The 25791-nt window shown below is 46.0% G+C and overlaps 1 protein-coding gene across 2 annotated transcripts in view; it reads right to left on the reverse strand.

Moving 5' to 3' along the window:
- slc38a3b (solute carrier family 38 member 3b) overlaps positions 1-25791 on the reverse strand; it is a 143395-nt gene that overhangs the window by 20303 nt on the left and 97301 nt on the right. For both annotated transcript variants that reach the window (XM_072472904.1, XM_072472905.1), the window contains exons 9-14: positions 21208-21266; positions 18379-18546; positions 17072-17151; positions 15365-15465; positions 11513-11637; positions 8324-8468 (exon numbers count right to left, since the gene is read on the reverse strand). In XM_072472904.1, coding sequence (XP_072329005.1) covers positions 8324-8468; positions 11513-11637; positions 15365-15465; positions 17072-17151; positions 18379-18546; positions 21208-21266 — 678 coding nt within the window. The remainder of the gene's footprint in view (positions 1-8323; positions 8469-11512; positions 11638-15364; positions 15466-17071; positions 17152-18378; positions 18547-21207; positions 21267-25791) is intronic.

Below are 25791 nucleotides of genomic sequence, written 5' to 3' on the forward strand. Positions count from 1 at the left end.
GTTATTATAGACTACTTCTCAAACTACCCGGAAGTCATGCCTCTCCATGATCTGACGTCGTCCGCAGTCATTGGGGCCTGCAAGGAAACGTTTGCTCGCCATGGCATTCCAAGGACTGTCATGTCAGACAATGGACCTTGTTTTGCCAGCCGTGAATGGTCGTCCTTTGCCGCAGCATATGGTTTCACTCATGTGACATCCAGCCCTCTGCATCCACAATCGAACGGGAAGGCTGAAAAGGGTGTCCACATCGCAAAGCGGCTCCTGTGCAAGGCGGCTGATGCCGGATCGGACTTTAACCTTGCCTTGCTGGCCTATCGATCGGCCCCGTTATCCACGGGCCTCTCGCCAGCGCAGCTACTAATGGGTCGCTCCCTCCGGACGACGGTACCTTCCGTCCTGGCACCGACAACAGACCATGAGGCGGTTCTTCGGGACATGCAACTGCAGCGTGATCGCCAGAAAGGTCGGTACGACACACGAGCGACGGACCTGCCCCCCCTGTCCTCCGGAGACAAAGTACGCGTCCATCAACCGTATGGTGGCTGGTCAGCACCGGCCGAAGTCCTCCGACAAGTGGCTCCCCGCTCGTTCCTGGTTCGCATGCCGGATGGTTCCGTGCGTCGCCGCAATCGGCGCGCCCTTCGCCGACTTCCACGTTCACAGCCACACAACACGCCAGATCCTCAACAGGCTTCCGAGGATGACTTTGTGGAGCTGCCGCACATCACGCCCTTTCCATCGCCACCCATGGCCATGCCTGCACAGCAGCCGGTGGTTCTTGATCCACCCTTAAGGCGGTCAACCCGAATTCGTCGCAAACCCATTAGAATGGACTTATAATACAGTTCATATGTTTAATAAGTTGGACAATTTTACATGATAACCTGTTGTTGTTTATCGTTCCAGATGTCGTCTGACTGGACAACTGTTCAAAATTTTTTTTCTTCTTCTCTCGTTCGCATTTCTGTTATGTTATGGTACAACTGGATTCATGTGACGCACTCGACATCGCCCCATGTACATAGTTCCGTCATAGACACATGCTGCACACGACACACACACACTCTTAGATGCACTCACGTCACGATCATATTTATTACCACGTAGGCACATATCTTTGTAAAAAGGGGGGATGTCATGATATTCAAACACACACATCATGATGGACACACTAACAGGCAAATCAGAGTACACAACACCACAACCAATCACAGACAAGAACACCAACCACATAAAAAGCACGAGCACGACACCTGGAGGTCAGTAGGTCTGGGGAGAAGGAAGCATGAAAGAGCTGTTGAAACACCACAAGCAGGGAGCCCCCCACGTGCAGAGTGCAAAGACCAAGTTGTAAATAGTGAGTTTAAATAAACAAGCGTTGTACCATATGCAACTGTGTTGGCTCTTCTGTGTGTTAGAACACCCAACACCACAGGGGTCATGTGGGACTGGAAGCCCTAATGTCATTGGCTGACAGATCCCGGGTCCTGGTTGGCCGTTGACCTCAAGCTCCGCCCTGAAGGTGAAGTATAAGAAGCCGGAGTCTTCCCCCACAGGCCAGTTTACTATCGAGCTGCGGGGGAACAGACACGCTTAATAAAGCCTCATCGACTTCACTCTATTCGTCTCACGGAGTCTTTGTGCGCTACAACCATCCAGAGAAAGGAAATCTATTGTGAACCAAGACCGTTTCAGGGATAAAATGTTCAAATCTGTCCCATACACCCAGGAAGACAACTGAAAACAAATCCAGATACAATGTGGAATGACCTCATCAAGACGAGCCAAGGGGCAGCTAACGGTACACTCCTCTGCTTTGTGTTTCATGAACTGTAGAAATCCTATAAGCCTATCCTCTTACTCTATTATCTGTGCTGGTGCGTGTGTGGGCCCAGGCGAATGTGTATGATGTATGAATGGTAGTTGTGCTTTACCTAGTTTCTTTGTTTAGGAAATAGTTTCAATAAACTTATCTTGTTCTTTGTTTAATCTAAGAAAACCTGTCTGACTAATTCTTTACAATCCAAAAGTGTACACAGTGGGACTCCTGCAGAATCGACAAAGCACATCCTCTCTAAATTCACTCAAATGCCTGGTTACGGTCAGACCTGGAGTGGGAGAATAGGGGAGTCATTTTAGCTCTCCTCACGCGGTCATAAAAATAACATATATAAAAAATATTCAGCGGAATTCTCCGCCAGTGGGATCCTCCGGTCTGCCGGTAGCGCAGCCACGCCCGTGGGTTTTCCGACGGAGTGGGGTGGCCACAATGGGAAACCCCATTGGCTGGCTGCGGGAACGGAAATCCCAGTGCCGGCGGGGGCGCGCCGCACTGGAAAACGCGGCTGGCGGACCCAGAGAATCCCGCTCATTATGTCTGCGCACGTTTCTTGTCAACTTTCCTTTATAAATTCTTATGTTCCCTGCTATATTTGAAACAACTACCCCTGAGCTGCAGTTAATACCCCCAATACTTTCATTACACATTTTAATGCAGAGGCACTTTTCAGGGTTGGAAGCAAGTACCAGGTGGTGCATTCGTATCCCCCTATTTCAATTCAATTCAATATATCCAGTGGATTGTAGGAAAAATCAACCACAGATTAGCTGCTGGAGTGGATTGCTTCAAAATCTACTTAATCTTGTGCTACACAAAATGATTGATGCTCCAAACGTTCTGTTGTAAAAGCAAATATTTCATTTTGTTTGTTAAGTTTATCCTTATTCTTTATAATGGTTAAAGCAAGTCTTCTTTAAAGAAGAGTTGAAATGTTGAGATTAATGTTTCTGCTTTAACTATATTCGCACTGATAAATTAACATTGAGGTTTTTCACCACATATTCCAATCAAGAATCTCCGGAATCTGTTCACGGGACGAACAATCCTGAAGGCTGAGCGAGAACACCTCGGAGGGAAATTTCCAGCATCGCACTTCCAAAAAAGGACTTTAGACTGGATTCTCCGGTCTGTCGGCGATGTGTTTCTCGCCGGCGCGCCGTTCACTGGTGGCGGGATTCTTCCTTCCCGCCGCTTGTCAATGGGATTTCCCATTGAAACAACTCTGCGCAGCTGGGAAACCTGCGGGCGGGGGGGTGCTGCTGGCAGGAAAGTGAATCACAACTGTCGGAAAATTCCGGCCTCCATCTTTGCAATTTGTCACAAAGGTAACCTTTTATTGTTGATGTTATTGTACATATTTCACAAAGATCCCTCGGGTGAGCTCTGGTTATCTTATCTGAACCAGGTCACTACACTTCTTTAAACAGAAAACAACGTTGGCAAATAAATAAGGGGGGGGGGGGGGGGGAAGGGTCACTTTTCTCTCTCTGCCTCATGTCACTGGGAGATAAGGGCTCGCCTCTCCCACCAACTTGCATATTTTAATTCAAAGCCCGGGTGAAAAGTGACGGGTGGGGGGGGGGGGCGGTTTTCCACTTTGAGTTGATCTGGGCGGATGTTGGGAGCACACATTGAACAGCGTGCACCATCAACCCATGGTTCTCTGCTCATTGCAAAGACAGAAACCCGCCTGATTAATTTCCCACTGATGGACCCAACGGGAAAAGCCTTTCTCTTAAACTCCTCCATAATATTATAATCCAGTGAGCAAGCAAGTATCTGCAGCTAATTGGTCATTTTGGATAGTGGGATCATGAGATAATTGAGGTGACTGAGAGAGGCACGGGCCCTGGCAGGTCCATGGATGTTGCCTCCAGAAACTATTAATTGAAACACAAAGAGCACTTTGCTACTTTCCATTGAAACAATTGCTTGCACACAGTTCATTTTGACCCACTAAGGTTGTTGGAAGTTGAAAATGGAAGTTATGGCAGGCGACCCCGAAATGAACGTGGAGGCTGCCGGATACAGTGGGTGTGCTGCCAGCATACCAGAAGATCCCGCTGGCGGAGAATTCAGCTGAATATTTTTTATATATGTTATTTTTATGACCGCGTGAGGAGAGCTAAAATGACTCCCCTATTCTCCCACTATGTGGAAGGACAGCCTCCGTGCACCGGTGGGCAACGTGTGGCCTGACGGCTACATGTTGGGTGCTGAGTGCCTCCCACCAGACATTTTGTTGACCGTTGCCAATGCGCAGGGTTACCACCTTTCTGCCCACGTGGTTTCTTTCCTTTCGGTTTGACTGAAGTGATATGCATGTAAAGCAAGGGCGAGTGAGACTGCGAGTGCCGTGTGCTCCCTCTGCGTCCAAAGTGTTAATCTTTTGTTTGTACCATTTGAAGTTGACGACAGTTCTATTATTATATAAATGATGAAGTATTTTCTACAACTCATTCTGAAATATTCAGCGTGTATTGAATGTATTTGATCTTATCCATGGGGTCTTGGTGAGTGAACAAGCCTGATAAATCCAGGAAAACAAACAGGACCTGCCTAAAGGTCCAAGTCGGAATGTGTTGGAATCTTCCACATTGAACAGCCTCTGAGAGATAATAGGGGGTTAATGTTACATGATCTACCTCAGCTCTATTGGAGGATCCCACCGAGAATTTAAAACATTCTGTTTCATTGAGGTGTCACCACCGCTGACATTTCCTGTTTTTTTCTTTTTACTTTGGAATGTATGGCATCTGAAGTTTGACACCATTTCCCCTTTTGAGGTTTTTGTTTAACACAAGAAGAATAAACTACTTGTTTAACCTGTGATCAGAGGGACTGGTTCAGAACACTGTGAGAGTTGCACTATGAAAACTGAACAGGAATATCAGAACACCCAATTCCGGGGGTGAGGACCGTATTTCTAACCAACGTTAATTCGATCCCGGCCCCAGGTCAGAGTCCGTGTGGAGCTTGCACATTCTCCCCATGTCTGCGTGGGTTTCCTCCCCACAACCCAAAGACGTGCAGGGTAGGTGAATTGGCCATGCTAAATTGGCCCTTAATTGGAAAAACAATAATTGGGTATTCTAACTTTATTTTAAAAACTAACAGACGTTAATCGAGTTCCACCAGATTCCATTACCAGGCTTCCATCCATCGATGACGTCTTCACAACGCAGCTGCATCAAATATTATTTTAAAATAGCAGACCAGGTTGTGGAACAGATGAGGTAATGTAAAGTTTTTGGAGGGTCAGATAGATTGGGAGTGGGGGAATGGCAAGGGGGGGGGGTTGTTGAATTGTGTCTTACAAAGAACTTATGTCGTCCAAGTTTTACCCCATATTCTCCGGAACAGAAGTCCTCCTTGATGTCATGCCAATACATTACCCAACCGGAACTTTCTCCCTAGATTTAGACAACTGGGGCGAAATTCTCCATCCCGCCCCGCCACATTTCTGCGCTGACCGGCCAGCGGGAGTCTCCGTAACGCCGGCCGGTCAATGGGGTTTCCCATTGTGGGGCAGCCCCACGCCGTCGGGAAACCCCCGGGCGCCGGCAGAACGGAGACTCCCGCCGGCGGAGAATGACGCCCCTGGATACTAATATAATCCAGACGTAGCTCCTGATTGATATACTCTGTCAGGGAAACACTTCCCAACTCTGTTACAAATGTAGCACTCATTAAAAGCAGAAATGGTATTCAAAAGAATATTTACAATACCACACATACAGTACCAAACACTATCGGCCCCTCTTTGGCATTGCGCACAATGAGTAAGGGGATTTGTTTCAAAGAATAACATTGTTATCAAATAAATGCGACGGCAAAAATGCTATAAGGAGTAAATGCATCATCAACAGGAATGTGCATTGCTTGCAAGTTTTTTTTTTTACAGTTTTCTTTTTTTCCCAATTAAGGAGCAATTTAGCATGGCAAACCCACCTCCCCTGCACTGGTTCAAGTGCAAGTCTGTGGGTTGTGGAGGTGAGATCCACGCAGACACGGGGAGAATGTGCAAACTCACGGACAGTGACCCAGGGCCGGGATCGAACCCGGGTCCTCGGCACCGTGAGACAGCAGTGTTGACCAACGCACCACCCAAGTGTGCTTAAAATGTGACACAACCTTGCAGCCCAGCAGCTGAAAGGTACAACACAGCTTGACTTGAAGCCCTGACTTCCACCAGTCTAGTTGACAGATAAACACGGCCTTCTGTAACAGGAGGTTGAATAATCAGGCACGACTGTAAATCTCCCAGCTTTCCGCTCAAATATTTTTTTTAAAATTGGCAATAGGACCTGAATGTTAGGGGAGTGCTTGGCGACTTAAATAGAAGTTGGCTTGCAGTTTTAGTTGAAAATAAATTGCAGGGAATCGAGAGCTAGGCCTATACACTAAATAAATATGAAAAGTCACATTGCGACACTATGTAAATTGATCTTCACTGCGATTGCCGCCCCCCAAGTCTCTGGATTCAGATAGGCTCGATTTGCTTTCACTAATAATATCATGCTAACACGCAGATCATTCACAGCCTGTGAATTCAATTGTACGTTATCCTGGTCACACAGCACACGAGAAGTTCAGAGAATGTAGTGGCTGATGGGCACATTTTGGATATGTTTGGAAAAGCACAGTTTAACTCTGTTAATATGGCCCCTCAGTCTACCCACTGAGAAAAATCCTCACCTGTTACAGATCAACAAAATAAGTTTTGTTCACCACCTGTATGTGGATTTAATTACATTATTAAAACTGTGGTACCAAAAGTTGCTTCAAGGACTGGCTTGCTATCAAGTCATGACAAAAGTCTCTTCATATGGTTCTTAGGTAAAGAGGAGTTGCACCAATCTGTGCAAGCATTGTTGCAAAGAGGTGCTACACGGTAAGTTAGTGGAGGGATACAGCTCACGACAGAAATGTAGGAGGGATCAGATTTTTCAAGCTGCTGAAATAAATTAAAATAAAGCTACTGGTTCAAATGCAAATCTCGCACCACCTGCTCTCTGCCCCGCACCTCCACCTCACCCCACTCCCTCAAACCTCAGCTCATTTCCTCATCCTTATAACTCATGTTGCCTCGGAGGACGGTGGGACCTCCTGTGATGCGACATGAGCTGGCCAGGAGCTGCCGTTATTAGAACAATGGAAGGAGAGGAAGCATTTGGTCAGAAGATCACTGCCAGTTAGACAAGTATCGGCAATACATTGCGCATTTGCATGAATCTACTGACCCCTGTAAGGAGCAAAGGAAGAAGTTGCACCTGTGATGCGACCATCAATTCACTCGAGACAAGAGTAAAAGTAAACCGTGGCTTTAATCAACTTAGAACAGTGCCTGCCTGCGACTGATACAATACTGTGCGCCGCCTACAGGTCGACTGCTCTTTATACCCCCCTCAAGGGGAGGAGCCATGGACGGAGCCCATACGTGTCCCAACATATTCCCCTATGGATTATGCCATACAATGGCCCATAGGTGGAGCCCACAAGGGCAACAGCATAGCATAGATGCAAATGCAAAGGCAAAGCATGGTACTGATACAATGGTGGATTATTAGTATAATACATTCACCACAACCTGTCAAGCATCGTTCACCATCTCAGAACATTCCAAAGCGGCTTATGGCCAATGAGGTACTTTTGAAGTGTAGTCACTGTTGCAATGTAGGAAACAGGGCAACGAATCTGTCCAGAGCAAGTTCCCACAATGAACAACAGCATGGACTGATCATCAGTTTTCCGGATGGTGGGTGCCAAGGGCATATTGGCCAGAACACTTCAGGGTCTCCCCTGCTCATCGTCGCAATAGCGCCACATGGCATCTTTTGTGCCCAGCTGATTTGCTCACAGGCCCTGGACAATGCCAATTGGAAGCATGAGAATCCAGGGTGATTCCCTTTTCATTTTCATTGGGTATTTGAGGTTCCACATCTACAGCCCCGCCCTCTCATTGTTTCACCCACAATCGGAGTTCTCTGATTCAACAGTGTTTTTTAGTCGGGTAGAGGCCCTGTTCGGAAATGACTCAGACAAACAGTGCTATTGATGGGGAGTCAATATGGGCATTGCCACGTCTGCACATCATACAGTTTCTCTATTAGCAAGAAAGTAATAATATTAAATTGCACAGTGTCTATTTTATCGGTATGTACATGAAATGAAAAAAAAATGAAATGAAAATCGCTTATTGTCACAAGTAGGCTTCAAATGAAGTTACTGTGAAAAGCCCCTAGTCGCCACATTCCGGCGCCTGTTCGAGGAGGCTGGGACGGGAATTGAACCGCACTGCCGGCCTGCCTTGGTCTGCTTTAAAAGCCAGCTCATTAGCCCTGTGCTAAACCAGCCCCTATGGTTTATAACATGAGTTATGACTATCAGTCAGCACCGTTGAGGTGGCTAGACATAATCTAAACTGTTTCATTTTACTACATCTCCATCACCTATTCTGAGTAGCTGCTTCTCACTTACCAATAATCCCAAAGATATCAAGTATGTTTGGTGCAAAGATAACCAGTAAGTTGATCAATGCAAGGAGGCTGATGGCGATGATGATGTGTCTGAGCCAGCTAAAAGGTTTGTTCTGGAACAGCATTTGTTGGATAGCGCGGCGCACCTGCAAACAAGCAAAATTACAGAGGGGATATTAACAGGAGCACACCAGGAATATTCCTCCAGCCTCCCATTTCTGCCTCTGGTAACCGTGCCATCCAGCAGTTATGATGGAGGACCACTGAAGACTGTTGTACTTTCCATGGCTATTAGGGATTCCAATCGCAACCAAATTCAACTTTCTACCACATGGGTATATGACCATAAAATCCATAGAACGTCTGCAGTGCAGAAGGCAGGAGTGCTAACCACTGTGCCATTGTGTTGTCTGATGATGATATCATTTATAATCATAATTATTATTAAGCAATAATTTCTAACCTTTATGATTGCTTGGCTATGCTATTGGTCCTCTATGGGTGTAAATTACAACACCGTTGGAAAAAAAAACTATACACCAACAACTTGTATTTACATAGCAACATCAGCATATTAAAACATCCCAAGGCACTTCACAGAAGTATTATGAAGCAAACTTTGACAGCAAATTATATAAGGTGATTTGAAAGCCGTTGGCTAAATCCTTGATCAAAGAAGATAAACTTTAAGACAGGCTCTTAAAAGGCAGAATAATGTCTGTGATTATCATTACCCTCACTGAAGAGTTGTCAATTGCCATTTTTGGGGGAATTAAACCATTTAAGCATTTTAATACATCAAAAGTTGAAAATTCCAATAATCCATCAATTAGGAGTTTCGTCTTCTGACAGTATTTTATTTCCTTTTGATGTTCAAAGGTTTAAAAAGAGTGCTATTACTTTGCTGTGGTACATTAGCTCTGCTGTTTGGATTCTGCGCTGTGTAAAGGTTGAAAACGGGGAAACTTAACTTTAAGAAGAAAAAGGATCGAAAGAGAAACTTTCAAGTATCAAAGGACACGGAGAGTATTTTCATGGTACAGTGCAGACCGAGGCTCACGGAATGAGTAGTTCTCTTAGTGCTTTTCTCCGTGTAACCCTGCACACTCTTCCTTTTCAGGTAACAATCTAGTTCCCCTCTGAATGATTCGATTGAACCTGCCCCCACCGCACCCTCAGGACGGTGTGATCCTGACCCTAACCACTCTCTGTGTTAAAACGTTTTTTTCCGCTATCGCTTTTGCGACTTTTGCCAATTACTTCAAACCTCTGTCCTCTCCTTCTTGATCCTTTCATGAATGGGAACAGTTTCCCCCTCGGTCTACTTTGTCCAGTCCCCTCATGATTTTGAACATCTCTATCAAATCTCCTCTCAGCCTTCTTTCTCCTGCGAAAACAGTCCTGTCCTCGCAAATTTATAACTGATGTTCCTCACTCCAGGAATAGTTCTCGTGAATCTTGTCTGCACTCTCTCCAATGCCTTCACATCCTTTATAAAGTGTGGGGTCCAGAATTGGACGCAATAGTCCAGATGTGGCCCCAACCCTGTCTTATACATGTTCAACGTAACCTCCTTTCCGTTGTACGATGTGCCTTATTAATAAAGCTAGGATACTGTATGCTTCATTACCCACACTCTCAACCTGTGCTGCCACTTCCAAAGCATTTTGAACCCAGGTCGCTCTGCTCCTCCACCCCCTGAAGAATTATATTGTCTCCCTATGTTTTTCCTACTAAAATGAATCACTTCACAAGAAAAAAAAACATTAAAAAAGAAAATAACAAAAGAGAGTGAAAGAATACTTGTGTTTCAGACCTAGATCAGCGATTTTACAGCTAATAGAATCACTCGTTCTATAAATCTGCAGGTTTTCTAATCCCATATTCAGGTAATGTAGAATAAACCTTTTGTAAAATCAGCTTTGGCACCAACCTAAAATAATAGGAACGTATGCCGTGATTTTGCCCTGAGCGCAAGTGGCCGGCCAGGTCTCATTTTCTGATTCTCTCTGGCCGGTGGCGTTACAAGGTTCACGCCCAGGAAGGTCGGGAACCTAATTTCAAGACATTTTAATATGACTGGCGGGCGTCCCCGCCATATTCGCGTGCCCCCACACATTTGGAATACCCCTCGCCCATGTGACATCAAGTCGGCAAGGTTTCCAACTGTTTTTTAAAAAAGGGAACCAGGTGAAGGTAAGCCACCGGGGGTGCACAGGTAGGTATAGTCCGCCAGGGGAGAGGGACATAGCTGGGCAATACCTTAGCACTGCTCTCTGCTGCTACCCCCTGGTACTGCCACCTGGCATTTTCCTCTGCCACTGCACCCAAGAACTGCCGCTGGCACTGCCCCTTGGCAGACAGTGCCAGAGGGTCCCTCAGAGATGTTCCATTAGCGGGGCTCCCCTTATCTGTGGGTGTGGATTGCCCTTGTGCTTGTGTGGAGGATGTGTTCCCCTTATTGGTGGGGGGTTCCCTTGTGTGTGTGTGTGTGTGGTAGTTCCCATTATCCGTGGGAAGGGCAAATGTCCCTTGGCATGCTGGGGATGAGGTGGGGGCAGGAGTAGCCCTTGTTGTGTGTTGTGGGGTTCCCCTTATCAATCGTGGGGAGGTGAGGACCCCATTTTTAAAATTGCAGATCGTGGCTCTCTTTTCTGATCTCTACAGGGCCGGCAGTTAGGCCCTGCCCTGCCCGCGTGGATCATGCCAGGAAATCTCTTCTGCAGAATTGTTGCAAAAGGTGACGAGAAAGCTGGTTGTCAGCCTCCAAGCTGCCCGCCGGTTTCTCTACCTCGCGCTGCGAAAAAATGGCAAATTCTGCGCATGGGAGCAGCAGTAGGTCATTCGGGTCTGCTCCACCATCCAATAAGATCATTGTTGACCTGATTGTGGTCTCAGTTCCACTTTCCTGCCTGCCTGCTTGCTTCCCATCCCACTCCCCCATTCTGACCTCCCATAATCCTTGCCGAACGAAAGTCTGACCAACTCTGTCTCGAATAAATTCGAAGGCCCAGCCTTCATTACTATCTGGGGAAGAGATTGCCAGAAAAGGGAGACCCCTTATTTTAAACTATATCCCCCAGTTTAGCCTCCCCCAGAAGAGGAAACATTCCCCAGGCATCCACCCCTACCAGGTCTCCTCAGGGTCTTATACCTTTCAACAAGATGGCATTCAGGTCCTTGCACTTACCGGAAAGAGGACAATAGGCACCGTGAGGGTTACAGCAATCAGCACAGCTACACGGACGCACAGGATCAGTGTATCAAAAGGGTCAATCTTACTGTACGTATGCAGCATCTCTGCCTCAACCCTGCCTGCAATGAAGAAACAGAGCATCAGATCTGCTGTTCTGTGACAGGAATAGAAATACGTGCCTACATTAGCAACGAACAGCATGTCAATGGAAATCAGCATCATTGCTGAAAGGGCTCAATGGGCTTAATAAGGCATAAATTTTTTTCTTTATTCTTTCAGGAGATGTGGGCGAAAGCCAGTAATTGTTGCTGATCCCTAAATGTCCTTGAACTGGACATTTCAAAGCTCTGACAAAGAGTTGTTCAGACCCTAAACGTTATCTCCCTCCTCTCTCCACAGATGCCATCAGACCTGCTGCGATTGTCCCGTATTTTCTGTTTGTGTTTCAGATTCTGGCATCAGTGGTAATTCGCCTGTATCTATGAATTTAGTGAACCTAAAACAGGTGCTGGAGAACTGGGAGATTGACAAGGTCAAGTGGGTTGACAGAAGTTACCAATTAGCTGACTGTTTGAAGAAAAATGGGGCTAGCTCAAAGAAGTAATTGGAAATTGTTAAAGAGGGCAGTCTTTTCCTATAAGGAAGAGAATGTGAAGGTGGGTATAAAAACCCACGCACACACGGGGAGGATGTGCAGACTTCGTACAGACAGTGACCCAAGCCGCAATCGAACCTGGGACCCTGGAGCTGTGAAGCAATTGTGCTATCCACAGTGCTACCGTGCCAAAAAGATAGGGAGGGGTTATTGGGTTGGATAGGGTGGAAGTGAGGGCTTAAGTGGGTCGGTGCAGACTCGATGGGCCGAATGGCCTCCTGCACTGTATGTTCTATGTTACCATCGGAGCTTAACAGATTGTTACAGCGGGAGGAGCCGGAGATTTATGGCCCTCCACATCCACCTCTGAGGGGAGACAGGGCCTCGGTTTAACATCTGAAAAACAGCACGTAAAAATCAGAACCGCCCTCCTCCGTGCTGCCCTGGGAGTGTCAGCCCAGTTTAGGATTCAAATCCCTGAAGTGGGACCCTGATCCAGAGGTGAAAGTGATCCCAGAGCTGCGCCAGAGCTGGCACTGTGACAATTACCTGCAGGAATCAAGTGTGAGAAAAATGACAAGATTTTTGTAAAATCAGCTTTGGCACCAACTCAAAATAATAGGAACAGCGGAACAGCAGGAGGCCATTTGGCTCTTGAGCCGGCTCCATCATTCCAGTAAGATTGTGGCCAATCTGGTTGTGGTCTAAGCTCCTCTTTCCTGTCCACCCCCATAATCCTTGCCTAACAAATCTAACTACTGTGAATAAATTCAAAGACCAAACCTCCACTGCTCTCTGGGGAATCACGGTGGCACAGCGGTTAGCACAGTTGCTTCACAGCTCCAGGGTCCCAGGTTTGATTGCCGGCTCGGGTCACTGTCTGTGTGGAGTCCGCATGTTCTCCCCGTGTCTGCGTGGGTTTCCTCCGGGTGCTCAGGTTTCTTCCCACAGTCCAAAGATGTGCTAGGCTAGGTGGATTGGCCAAGATAAATTGCCCTTTGTGTCCAAAAAAGGTTAGGTGGGGTTACAGGGACAGGGTGGAGGTGTGGGCTTAAGTGGGGTGCTCTTTCCAAGGGCCAGTGCAGACTCGATGGAGCGAATGGCCTCCTTCTGCACTGTAGTTTCTATGGAGAGAATTCCACGCATTGGGAGAAGAGGCTTCTCCTCCTCTCTATTTTAAAAGGAAGACCACTTATTATTAAACTATGTCCCCTAGTTTTAGATTCCCGTTTAAAAGAAAACATTCTTTGGGTATCTACCCTATCAAGTCCTCTCAGGATCTGATATGTTTCAATAAGATCACCTCTCATTCTTCTAAACTCCAAAGGATGGAAGCCTAACCTGTTCAACCTTCAAGACAACCCCTTCATCTCAGGAATGAGTCCAGTGAACCCTCCCTGAACTGTTTCTAAAGCAATTATGGTCGTAATTCTCCGGCTGGCCGCGGGAGGTGGGATTCTCTGCCTGCGGGTTTTTCAGCGGCATTGCGTGGCTTCAATGGGAAATCCCATTGATAGCAGTGGGAGCAGATAATCCTGCCACCAGCGAATGATGTGCCGCCTCCTGCTGCTGAGGAGCATGCTGCTGGGAGGCCAGAGGACCCCACCCCATAACGTTCTTCAAACGAGGAGACCAAAACTGTATTGGGATTTCAGATGCAACAGAGGTGAGTGCGCAGGGGTTGGACCCGAGAGTAAGCCGTGTCAATGCATGAGATGATGAGCCTTCCTAGGACCTTGTCCACTGCTCACACCTGCGTTGTCACTGGTCTCAAATGTCACCATCTGCCTCATCGCTGCTGAATTACGTTCTGAGAACACCTGGCTCTGCCAAAAGGCAGACCCTGTCCTTTTGGCAGAAGCCATCATCTTCCAAGCCTCAGTTTAGCCACTGGTTTAGTCGCCAAAATGTGCTAGGAATATGAAGCTAGAGTGTAAAAATCCCCACCTACTTGCTGCTGTTTCTCATCTCTCACCATCCTGTACCAAGAGAGCCTGGCTGCTGAAGTGAATTGCTGAGTACTGCACAGTGGCTATGGTAGATTTATGGAATAGAGAAACTGCTGTTGTCTATCTGACTCCTCGGACTAAAAACAAATCACACCTCTGGTGAGCCACACTCAGTGCTCTGGCGACAATTTGAATATAGTTCATGAAGTAAGCGTTCAGCTAAAATGATCGTAGGATGCAGAAATAACTAAAATAAGCAGTATGTGATTCCACACAACAATCTGTGGGAAATTCTCAGTTGAGGGATTATAACCTAAAGTCTGCAGAACCATGGTCACCTACCGATGAATATCAAATAATATTTAATCGTGTAAAATTTAAGGTGACATCGGAAATAGCAAATGTGAATACACAATGGGGATACATTATTATATAAGTTGCGGAAGGGCTGGCATACTGAATACTAAAATATATAGAGATCAAAAATTCAAAGTGGTTGAGGTGAAACTTTGTGAAACATTGCTAAGAGCACTGTGAAATATTTAGTCTAATTCTGATCAGGATATTTATAAAAAGATTTAGAGATCAAACATGGTGTACATACGCGGCAGGAATAGCAAATTAACGAGTTATGGAAAGAGACCAAGGCCAGGGTTTTACGGCCTAGCTTCCCACTGTTTGAGGAGTTTATTTAAAGAAATGGGCTGCCCAGTCCTGCCCGACTGCCCACACCTAATGCTTTATGGTGTGGGCAGTATATTATCAGGTTAAAATTGTAACAAGCCTAATTTATCCTTAGTTATCTATTTAAATATGGTGGGTGTGCTGCCGATTTCCGTGCTGGCCCACCCCTAGCACCCTATTATCCTTCTGACTAAAAGTCCCCTGAGGGAAAACATGCTTGGCATGTTGTTTCTACCTTTGTGCATGAGAAACGGCATGGTGACACGGTGGCACAGTGCCTCACAGCGTGGGGAACCGAGGTTCAATTCCAGCCTCGGGTGACTGTCTGTGCAGAGTTTACACTTTCTCCCAGGGTATGCGTGAGTTTCCTCCGGGCGCTCTGGTTTCCTTCCACAGTTCAAAGATGTGAGGGTTGGGTGGACTGGCCATGCTGAATTGCCCCTTAGTGTCCACAGATGTGCAGGTCAGAAGGATTTATGGAGATAGGGTGGTGGGAGTGGGCCTAGGTGGAATGCACTTTCGAAGGGTCGGTGCAGACATAATGAGCCGAGTGGGCTCCTTCTGCACTCTAGGGATTCTATAAACTGAGCAAAAGATATATTTATTTTTAAAACTCACCGTAAAATGTCAAGTACCCAAAGAGAGCTGCAAGAAAGTACATGACGTACATGACCATGATTGAGATATTCGACACGTGCTGCATTTTCTTCTTAGATGGGCTGAAACACAAGTTGTACATTTCAGACATAAATCACAACAAGTACCTGGAATTGTCATTAAAGAAGAAACCTCCACCGATTTCCTCATTAGACACTGAATTTACACATTCAGGTCTGCCAAAGATACTTCCTTATGTTCCATCGTAACACTTCAACATTTTATTTTTCTGAGCATTGATTCACACTGGGTTATGTCCACTCACAATTATATAGACCCCAGAGATGTAACAAAAGATCCGCCATGGTGAATGTAAATGGGTAGTTGTGCTTTTCATCTCTTCCAAGGAGGAAGAAGACACGCTGGATGACACATTTGATACAAATGGGTAAACTACTAGACCCACAATAAGGTGAACATGCAAAGTAGCAGTTAGGGCCAAACTCACTGAATGCAAAAAGCACAAATCATTTTTGTGTAACGATACAAAATGAAGAAGACGCCGTTTTGCTTCACTTCTGACTTGAATTGTCTGACTTGACTTAAAAACATGTCTAACCATTCCCGCAGCATTCCTGGCCTCTGAATGTTGGCAAAATCCATTGCAGCTTTCTCTTCAAAAATGTGGCTGCTTGCAAAGAATTCAATTTTAAAACACCTTCCTTGGCAGCTTATATCCCAGTGACTGCCCTTTATCTCTTGTGGCTTATAGTGTGAAAGCAGGGATGCCCAAGACTGGGAGTGCGATATATTTGCTAAATTGCTGAGACAGGCCAAGGTATTACTGTTTTTAGCTGTTTTTGTTACAGTCAGTGTGAAAATAGCATCATAGTTAATTAATTAGCATCTTAGTTATCCATTGCCTCAGGCTGCAATTTTCTCCGTGTATGAACACACTATACATTAAAAAGTGCCATTTAAAAAGTAGCTCTTTTTGCAATTATTTTCCATCGACGAGTCAACGAATCTGGGAATGTGATATGTAGGGTGGAATTTTAACTCACCCAAAACCCATTCTCTTACACAGAGTTAAGATCAGACCCATAGTATTTATCTTCTTCTTTCCTTCATCTCCTCTTAAAAAGGGTCATTAATTTTATTTACGTTCTTCAAAAGGTGATAAAAAGAACCCCCATTCTTGACTGTCTTTCTCCACTTCAAAGGTTCATGCAAAATTGTTTCCCTTTTATTTCCAGTACTCTCAGGAAAACTGAACTTTTGTCTCCCACTCTCTCTCTTACTCCCAAATTCTTCAAGATCTCCATCCGGTCAACGTTCTGTGATTTTCGCAGGGAAGGCTCGCTTCCCGTGATGATCCCAGCTAGGACCTTCCGCTCGCCTGCGATTTACTCTCCATTAATTTTATCGGAGTGGGAAGTCATTTGTTGACAAGCAGAGAGTAGGCAGCCCCAAGCCCTAACATCTCCCTGCCTGCAAAACCTGCTATACTCGTCAAATGAGGCTGGAGTGTGTTAACCCTGAGAAACACCCAGACTGGTAATGAGAAGTCACAACTCAACTGAATCTACCCAGTGTCACAGACCTTGGAAATAAAGTTGGATCCTTCAATTTCCAATGACTTCAGAACTCGACATGCATCAATGATGGTGGCTCACCCCCATAGTAAACAGATCCATTTTCCCAATTAAAAGTCCCACTTATACATACCTTTTCAGCTCGGTGTAGATAGGCAGTACTTCTGGATGACAGACAAAGGCAAAAGCCAGGATAGGAACGGTATATGCGGTCTGTGAACGAGACAGGTGGAACATTGAGTTTGTTTAGCACAATGAAAGTGGGATATTGATATAGATAAGAGTCCAATCCACAGCTCCAGCTTAGTTACTCTTCCTCAATTGAGGAGATAAGCGGGAAGCTTTTAAGAATCGGTCTTGAGATTTCCGCCACCATTCCCATTTCTGGCAATTTTTCTGGTGCAGCATAAGGTAGCCAGCCCACATGCAACGCACCCACCCTTGCCAGGTTTATTGCAGCTCAAACTACCGCACGGTTGGCCCCTTCCATTCGGACACATGGCTTCTTAGAAGAGTTGCGAACCAAGCGGGAACGAAATAAAACAGCCACTCGAACTCTTTAATTGACAAGCCATTTGCTTTGAAATATAAAAAAAATCTGCTGCAGGATTCTCCGTCGGCGAGATTCTCCGCTTCGCCAGCTGCACACCCACACCAGCGGGTTTCCCAACGCCATGGGATGGCCACAATGGGAAACCCCATTGGCTGGCTGCGGGACAGAGGATCCCGCCCCTGTTATTTCAGTTTCAATGGTCTCCTGTTGCCTGCAGCTACAATGGTTTGTTTTGAAATCCGAACCCATTATTAATGCCTGGCTGATGAACCACTTAACTCAGCAGTTGTATACTCAGTTTGACTGACAGTTTTAAGAGTTTATTAAAGGCTTATCTGTCTTTGATGTGGTTTATAAATAGATGTTTGTTTGCATTTACAACAGAAGCTTGAGGGAATTATTTTTCAGTGTGTTTGAGTGACAGCTCTATTTAGATTGCTGGATGTTTTCTTTTTCCATATCCATTTCAAAGACTTCCAACTGCTATTGCATGGCTCCTGAGGTCTGTCCATAGTGAACACTGTATGAATGCCTGAGGAAGATAAGTGGAGGCATGGAGGGGGCAAGTAGTTGGGTGGGGAGGGGAGGGGTGAAGGTTTCAGGGCCTGACTGTCACGACTAGGTCAATGGATCAGTAAAGAGAGGGAGCATTCTCGCTTGCTAGCACTGCCATCTGTTGAAGCCAAGGACTTGCCTCTGCAGTCAACAGGGAGTGGCTCCATCCCGCCTAGCCGCCTCAGAACACAAACATGGTGGGCAGGGGCTTCCTTAATGGAGACGAGTTTGCGAAGTAGAGATCATTCCCAGCTCCTGGCGCCTGTCTTTTTGACGAAAATTCAGTACACAACCTCAAGGCATTTTCCTTATTGACCCTGCTGATACTTTACCTGAGAATTCATGGTAAACAGTCGGGGGGAGCACTGGTCCTCGGTCACTTTGTGAGAGTCGCTGTTGTTGCAGCTGGTAGTATTCTCGTAAATGACACTGTCCAGAAAGGAACTGTTTGCATGAATGTTAGTAAATGGGCAGGGAATCTGGAACTTCTTGTAGATCACCTAAAACATCCAAATAAAGATCAAAATTACTATTGGCAATATGAACATCCAAACACTTGGAGGAGTTGAATTGAATTGTTCTCCACCATTTTAAGAGTATCTGATTAAAATATATCTGTTTGTTTGATTTAAGTTATTCATACATGTGAGGGAGGAATGTGATACGACTATGTTCAAAATTCGAACAACAATATCAAACCTATCAGGAAACAATTGAAACTTCCTGCTGGGGTCTGACCACAATGTTCTATTCAGCACCAAAAGACCAATTTTCTCTGACGCGGCCAATGTTTTCTCCAGGATAGTCAAGATGATCTCTGCTCCTCCTCTTTTCCTGCCTGTAATCTTTAAACAAATTGCTTGATCTGACATCTTGCAAATTGAGACATCACCAGAAGCCCTCAACTGACTTAAACTGACTGGCAGCTCTTGCAAGTCTAGCAGCGCCAGAAGAGAGTTGTGGGCATTGCTGGGACTGCAAGGAAGCCCACGGTGATGGGTCACACACACCACAGACTGATAAGTCTCAGGGTGTTTGGGCAGGGAGGGATCGGGCACCCGAGGGAAGGGGACAGGGTTGGACGGCCAGGTACAGAGGGACAAAGGGGTGTACGAACTTGGAGGGGTTGCTCCCAATGTTCAGAGGGCACCCCTCCAATGTGGCACATTGGTGAGCACTGCTGCCTCACAGAGCCAGGGACCCAGGTTTGCCAGGGACCCAGGTTGGCCAGTCGTGGGTGACTGCTTGTGTGGAGTTTACACTTTCTCCCCGTGTCTGTGTGGGTTTCCTCCGGATGTACCGGTTTCCTCCCACAGTCCAAAGATGTGAGGTTAGGTGGATTGGCCATACTAAATTGCCCCTTAGTGTCCAAAGATATGCAGGCTAGTGGGGCTATGTGGATAGGGGTGCGGAGTGGACCTACATGGGGTGCTCTTTCGGAGGATCGGTGAAAATCCGATGGGCCGAATGGCCCCCTTCTGCACTGTAGGGAGTCTATTGTTCTATGATTCTATATCGCCCCTCCTTCTTTACCACCTGAAAACACGGCTGTACCACACTTTTCGCAACCACTCAACGTCGCACAACAACACAAGAAATTGGAGCACGGCTCTACGAGTCTGCTCCACCATTCAATATGATCTTGGCTGATCTTGAGCTGCAACTCCATTTTCCTACCTGCTCCCCATATCTTTTGATGCCCAGAGAGACCAAAGACCTGTCTGGCCCAGTCTTAAACATATTCATTGATGGGACATCCACAATTCTCTGGGGTAGAGAAGTCCACAGATTCACAATCCTTTGAGTGAAGTAATTTACAACCAACAAAGAGTTTTTACAATGAAATCACTGTTGTAAAGTAGGAATCGTGGCAGCCAATTAGCGCACAGCAAATTCCCACAACAGCAATGTAATAATTACCAGACAATGTTATTTTTGGTGACGGAGAGGGAGAGTTACATGATGGCCAGGCAACCAGGGATAACTCTCCTCTTTTTCTTTAAATGGTGCCATGGGGCTTGTGGAGCAGGCTTTAGGACTTGGTTCAGCATCACATCTGAAAATTAGCACTCCCTCAGTACTGGAGCATCTGTCGTGCTCAAGTGCTCGAGCGGTTCAAGGAGTCTTGGGATTCAGAAGCAAGGGTGCTACCAACTGAGCCAGAGCTGACACAAAATGATGAGCATGATGAAAACTGACAGATTTTTTTTTAACAATAACTAGCCTTATAATGGCTACTGAAGCTTTCACGACTGACTTCAATAGATTTTTGTAGAACATAGAACATACGGTGAGAAGGAGGCCATTCGGCCCATTGAGTCTGCACCGACCCACTTAAGCCCTCACTTCTACCCCATAACCCAATAACCCCTCCTAACCTTTTTGGTCACGAAGGGCAATTTAGCATGGCCAATCCACCTAACCTGCACGTCTTTGGACTGTGGGAGGAAACCGGAGCACCCGGACGAAACCCATGCAGATATGGGGAGAACCTGCAGACTCCGCACAGACAGTGACCCAGAAGATAGGGTAGATAATGGGAGAAACCTTTCCTCTTAGTAAAGGGGTCAATAACCAGGGGCATAGATTTAGGGGATTTAGAGGGGATTTGAGGAAAATCTTTTTCACCGAGAGGATGGTGGGAATCTGGAACTCGCTGCCTGAAAGGGTGGTGGAGGTGGGAACCCTCACCACATGTAAGAAGCATTTAGATGAGCACTTGAAACAGCATAGCATACACGGTTACGGACCGAGAGCTGGGGAATGGGATTAGGTGCTTGATGGCCTGTGGGCTGACGGCCCTCTTTCTGTGCTGTAAAACTCTATGGGCGTGATCCGATGGCACTCTGCTCCCGAAAAGCAGCTTGCTGTGGCGCAGTGTGGCCAATAGAAGCCAGGGGACCACGTAATGTGGTGGCTGAATTGCGCCCTGTGACTCTATGATTCGATCAAGAGAATATGGATAAAAGGCACAAAATGGAGTTGAGTTATGGATCAGAATGGCCTAACCCTGTCCCAAATCTCAATCACTGTGTGTTGTCCGATTATTATTGGCTGTAGAATAAAATTCTGCTGTTTGCAGAGCCTTTTCACCAAGAATCGTCTATAGACGCATCTACCTTGACACCCATCTACCAAGCTAGTGATATTAGTGTACTTACCACAATCAGGAAGAAAACCATGCAGCTGAGAGAGAAACCACTGGTGTATCCCAGGTAGCCTACAATTAAAAGATGCATAGGAAACATTATTCCTTGAGTGTTCCAAAAATATCCAGTAGAATTCCTACCGATTTGCGTGAGTGAGATGCAGGAAACGGGATAATGGAGTTGGGGAGTTTTGTTCTCCCAAATTGTTACATTAGCTAAAAATAAATGAATGGCCATATTTTGTGCACTTGAACAGCCTTCTCAGTCGTCCTTGGTCCTCTGTTTGAAAATGGCTGGCCACAGACTGCCTGTGAGCAGCTATTTCATAGCTCTGTAGATATCTCCTCTTCGGAGTATAAATGGGTTTTGCTGTAATGCAAATAATTCCCATTAGGGTTCGATCCAGTTTCAGGATCGAAGTACAAAAACCATGGTCACTGAAGAAATAATAAATCTTCTTGAGAGGTATAGCAGGTCAACAGTCAGCAAGAATGAAGGATTCAATGCTAATCCATGGGTCAGTTGCAGTTCTCTGATGTATAAAGCTTGACGTTTACAATAAAACTTCAGCGAAAGCATTTGCAAGGGGCTGAGTCAATCACTCCAGAGGGATTTTTTTTTATTGGCAATTTAACACAAGGGCTCTATTTCTTGATCCTTCAGCTTGGGTAAAGAGAGCTGGATTGGCAAATGTCATAGAGCTTATTCCCCAAGTTTTCTCTGAGTCTACGGAAACAACTAGATTTAAGGACTGTTTTTGCAGAGGGAGATTAGTTGTGGATAAATTCACCAGTTTATTCTCGCCACTTAACCAGTGAACCAAAAAATTATATTCTGAGGCTGATTCTCAACCAAACCATTTCTTTGTGGGAAGCAGGGCGAACCAAATTCGTTCATGGGACGTAGGCACCACTGGGAATGGGCGGCATGGAGGGCAGCACGGTGGTGCAGTGGTTAGCACTGCTGCCTCACGATGCCGAGGTCCCAGGTTCGATCCCGGCTCTGGGTCACTGTCCGTGAGGAGTTTGCACATTCTCCCCGTGTTTGCGTGGGTTTCGCCCCCACAACCCAAAAGATGTGCAGTTTAGGTGGATTGGCCACGCTAAATTGCCCTTTAATTGGAAAAAAAATTAATTGGACACTCTAAATTTTATTTTTTTTAAAGGAATGGGCGGAGTGGTAGCACAGTGGTTAGCACTGTTGCTTCAGAGCCAGGGACCCGGCTTGGGTCACTGCCTGTGCAGAGTCTGCACGTTCTCCCCGTTTCTGCGTGGGTTTCCTCTGGGTGCTCCGATTTCCTCCCACAAGCTCCGAAAGACGTGCTTGTTGGGTGAATTGGACATTCTGAATTCTCCCTCTGTGTACCCGAACAGGCACCAGAACGGAATGTGGCAACTAGGGGATTTTCACAGTAACTTCATTGCAGTGTTCATGTAAGCCTACTTGTGACAATAATAAAGATTATTATTATTATGAGGCCAGCATTTGTTGCCCATCCCTAATTGCCCTTGAACTGAGTGACAGTCACATTGCTGTGGGTCTGGAGTCACATGTAGGCCAGATCCGATAAGAATGGCCGATTCCCATTAGCGAGCTGGATGGGTTTTTACAACAATGGGTTTCATGGAATCATTAGATTAGTAATTCCATCTGCCATGATGGGACTTGAACCCGGACCCCCAAAACAGTACCCTGAATCTCTGGATTATTGGTCCGGTGACAATATCACTACATCAACACCTCCCCCTTGAATTCATAGCGATTAATTCTCTACTCGATTTACACTGTCACCTGGCCCCTGCCAAAGGCTTGGAGCGACCCAGAAAACAGGCCTCCATTGGTTTCCCCTGGGGAACATATGGGAAAATCAAATAAAGCAGGTCAGGGTCCAATCAGAACAGAGGTCTTGAATGAAAATGAGCAGTGCCTGTGCTGTGAAAGCCCCGCACGCTCAGTCGTGTTAAAAGAAGTCCTTAAGTCCACTTGCTTCCTCAGAAACACAAAGAGAACAATGGCGGGGGTGCAGGGGTGGTAGGGGAAGGAGCTTTGTGACCTTTTTAAATCCAGCTTCATTTTATCCAACTTGAAGAGCGAAGGAACCGAGTGATGAGCGGCTGGCCATCAAGGATGTGGAGAAAACTGAACGACGTGGTAGGTCAAGCAATATTTATCGTGAGGCACCAACTTCGGGTCCTTGTAGGCTAGAGAAGACACGGGAGACTGGAGGAGGGAAGGGGCCTCCACAATGTTGAAGCCCTGGGAATGAATGAGTTCAAGTGAGAGATACCAGTGAATTAATTGCTTCAAAAGGAACAAGCTAGTTCCCGTATCAAGATGTTCAAAGCACTGCACAGCTGCACTAACATGCACTTTTGTAGAGTTGGGGGAGGGGGGTGCTGGGGGTGGGGGTCTAGAACTACAGCAGCCACTAATTAAATGCTCTTGTTCACGTTAGTTCTGCCTGCTATTAACTATGCTGTGGAAAGTGGAACAAGCATTGCCCTTCATTCGATTCAGATTAAAAATCATTTGAAGTAACACCCACATGACAAAACATAACTTGATTTTCTTTTTAAATTACTGAATAAAAGGCTCCAGAAACCTTGAGAGGATTATTGAAAAAAAATCACTGTGACCTATTTCTTTGGTCCATCTCATTATTAGGAATTTAGGTTGAACCTTATTCAATCTTTCAAATTTCTGCAGTACATCAATAATTAACAAGCATTCAGTCTGACAGACAAAGGTCGGACTGTTCATTGTGATGCAATTACACCTCCTTTGGGTGGCTCAGAATTCCTCTCTTCAAATTAGATGCAAGTACTTTGAAGTTAGCAGCCAGCGCAGCTAACGTCACTTTTCACCAGCACTTCGGGAGGGATTCTCAGGGTGTGTTTAGGCGGGCTGGGGGCCAGGGTGGGTCATTGCAGAACAATTTGATGTCCCAATGCACTGGGTGCAGAATAACAAATTTGCTGTCTCACTCGTTTGCACAAGACCGGAGGGGGTAGAGGGTTACTTAAGATGGTAGATTTAGGGGTGGCACGGTGGTGCAGTAGTTAGCACTGCTGCCTACGGTGCTGAGGACCAATTAAGGGCGGCATGGTAGCACAAGTGGATAGCACTGTGGCTTCACAGCGCCAGGGTCCCAGTTCGATTCCCTGCTGGGTCACTGTCTGTGTGGAGTCTGCACGTTCTCCCAATGTCTGCGTGGGTTTCCTCGGGGTGCTCCGGTTTCCTCACACAGTCCAAAGGCGTGCAGGTTAGGTGGATTGGTCATGCTAAGTTGCCCTTAGTGATCAAAAAAAGGTTAGGAGGGGTTGTTGGGTTACGGGCATAGGGTGGAAGTGAGGGCTTAAGTGGGTCGGTGCAGACTCGATGGGCCGAATGGCCTCCTTCTGCACTGTATGGTCTATGTTCTAGGACCCGGGTTCGACCCCAGTCCTGGGTCACTGCCCGTGTGGAGTTTGCACATTCATCCTGTGTCTGCATGGGTTTCATTCCTACAACCCAAAGATGTGCAGGTTAGGTGGATTGGCCAGGGTAAATTGTCCCTTCATTGTAAAAAAATAATTGGGCACTCTAAATTTAAAAAAAAGATGAGGAAAGATGGGAGGAGGCAGGAGTGGAGCATAAACACCAGCACAGACTGGATGGGCTGAATGGCCGATTTCTGTGCTGTTTGTCCAATGTAATCCTATGGTCTCCAGGGGATTTTGGAGTGGTTTCTGATTTTATTTGCGATATTTCTGGGTCCTGGCTACTGTGAGCCTATGGTGTTACATATTGTTTACAGCTGTAGACCTGTTAGTCAATCTGATCATTTGCTTAGATATCTGTTAATTTATTCTGAATTAGATTCCTGGGGGTTTCCTCCCACAATCTAAAGATGTGCAGGTTACGTGGGGTTATAGTGGGAGTGAACCTGGGTACGATCCTTTTTCAGAGGGTTGGTGCAGACTCGATGGGCTGAATGGCCTCCTTCTGAACTGTAGTAATTCTATGAGGCAGCTCTCTTTTTACCTCTCTGCATATATGTGTTATTCTTTGTCTAAGAACAGCACTTGGCTAGCAATTATGTGTCTCTCCAGACTAAGCCAATATCACTCTAGGGTTGACAAGTATGTGATGCCCCATTGTGTTCTACAGGGTCGCTCATTCCAAGATTTATTTTCTGCCAGTTTAGGATTTCCCACACAAGGAGCTTTTTCTAAAGGAGAAAGTGATATAATGCATTCAAACGTTTGCTGGGTAGACTGAGATATAAATGTCAAGCAATGTTTAGCTTTGAATAAATTGGCCACTCTACTGAATGCCCCAAAAAAATCTAACACGTGCTACACTCCATTGATTGACAGAAAGCTTCTTTGAAATGGAAATGAACACCTTCTGCACCTTAAAAGGAAGTGCATTTGGTGTGTTTCAGTTTCAATGCACTGCATTGTAGGCATTTCCCCAGGGGCTATTATGAATGTTTGGTTTAGTTTCAAAAGGTCCAGATTCACTTATCTCAGCAGGGAACAGTGTTCATATTTTGTTAGGTTATTAACAGATTACCTGTTTTTGATGCTTAGGTAGCTAAATGTTTATTTGTGC

This window comes from Scyliorhinus torazame, chromosome 13 (assembly GCF_047496885.1).
Source record: "Scyliorhinus torazame isolate Kashiwa2021f chromosome 13, sScyTor2.1, whole genome shotgun sequence".
In the NCBI taxonomy this organism is placed as follows: Eukaryota; Metazoa; Chordata; class Chondrichthyes; order Carcharhiniformes; family Scyliorhinidae; genus Scyliorhinus; species Scyliorhinus torazame.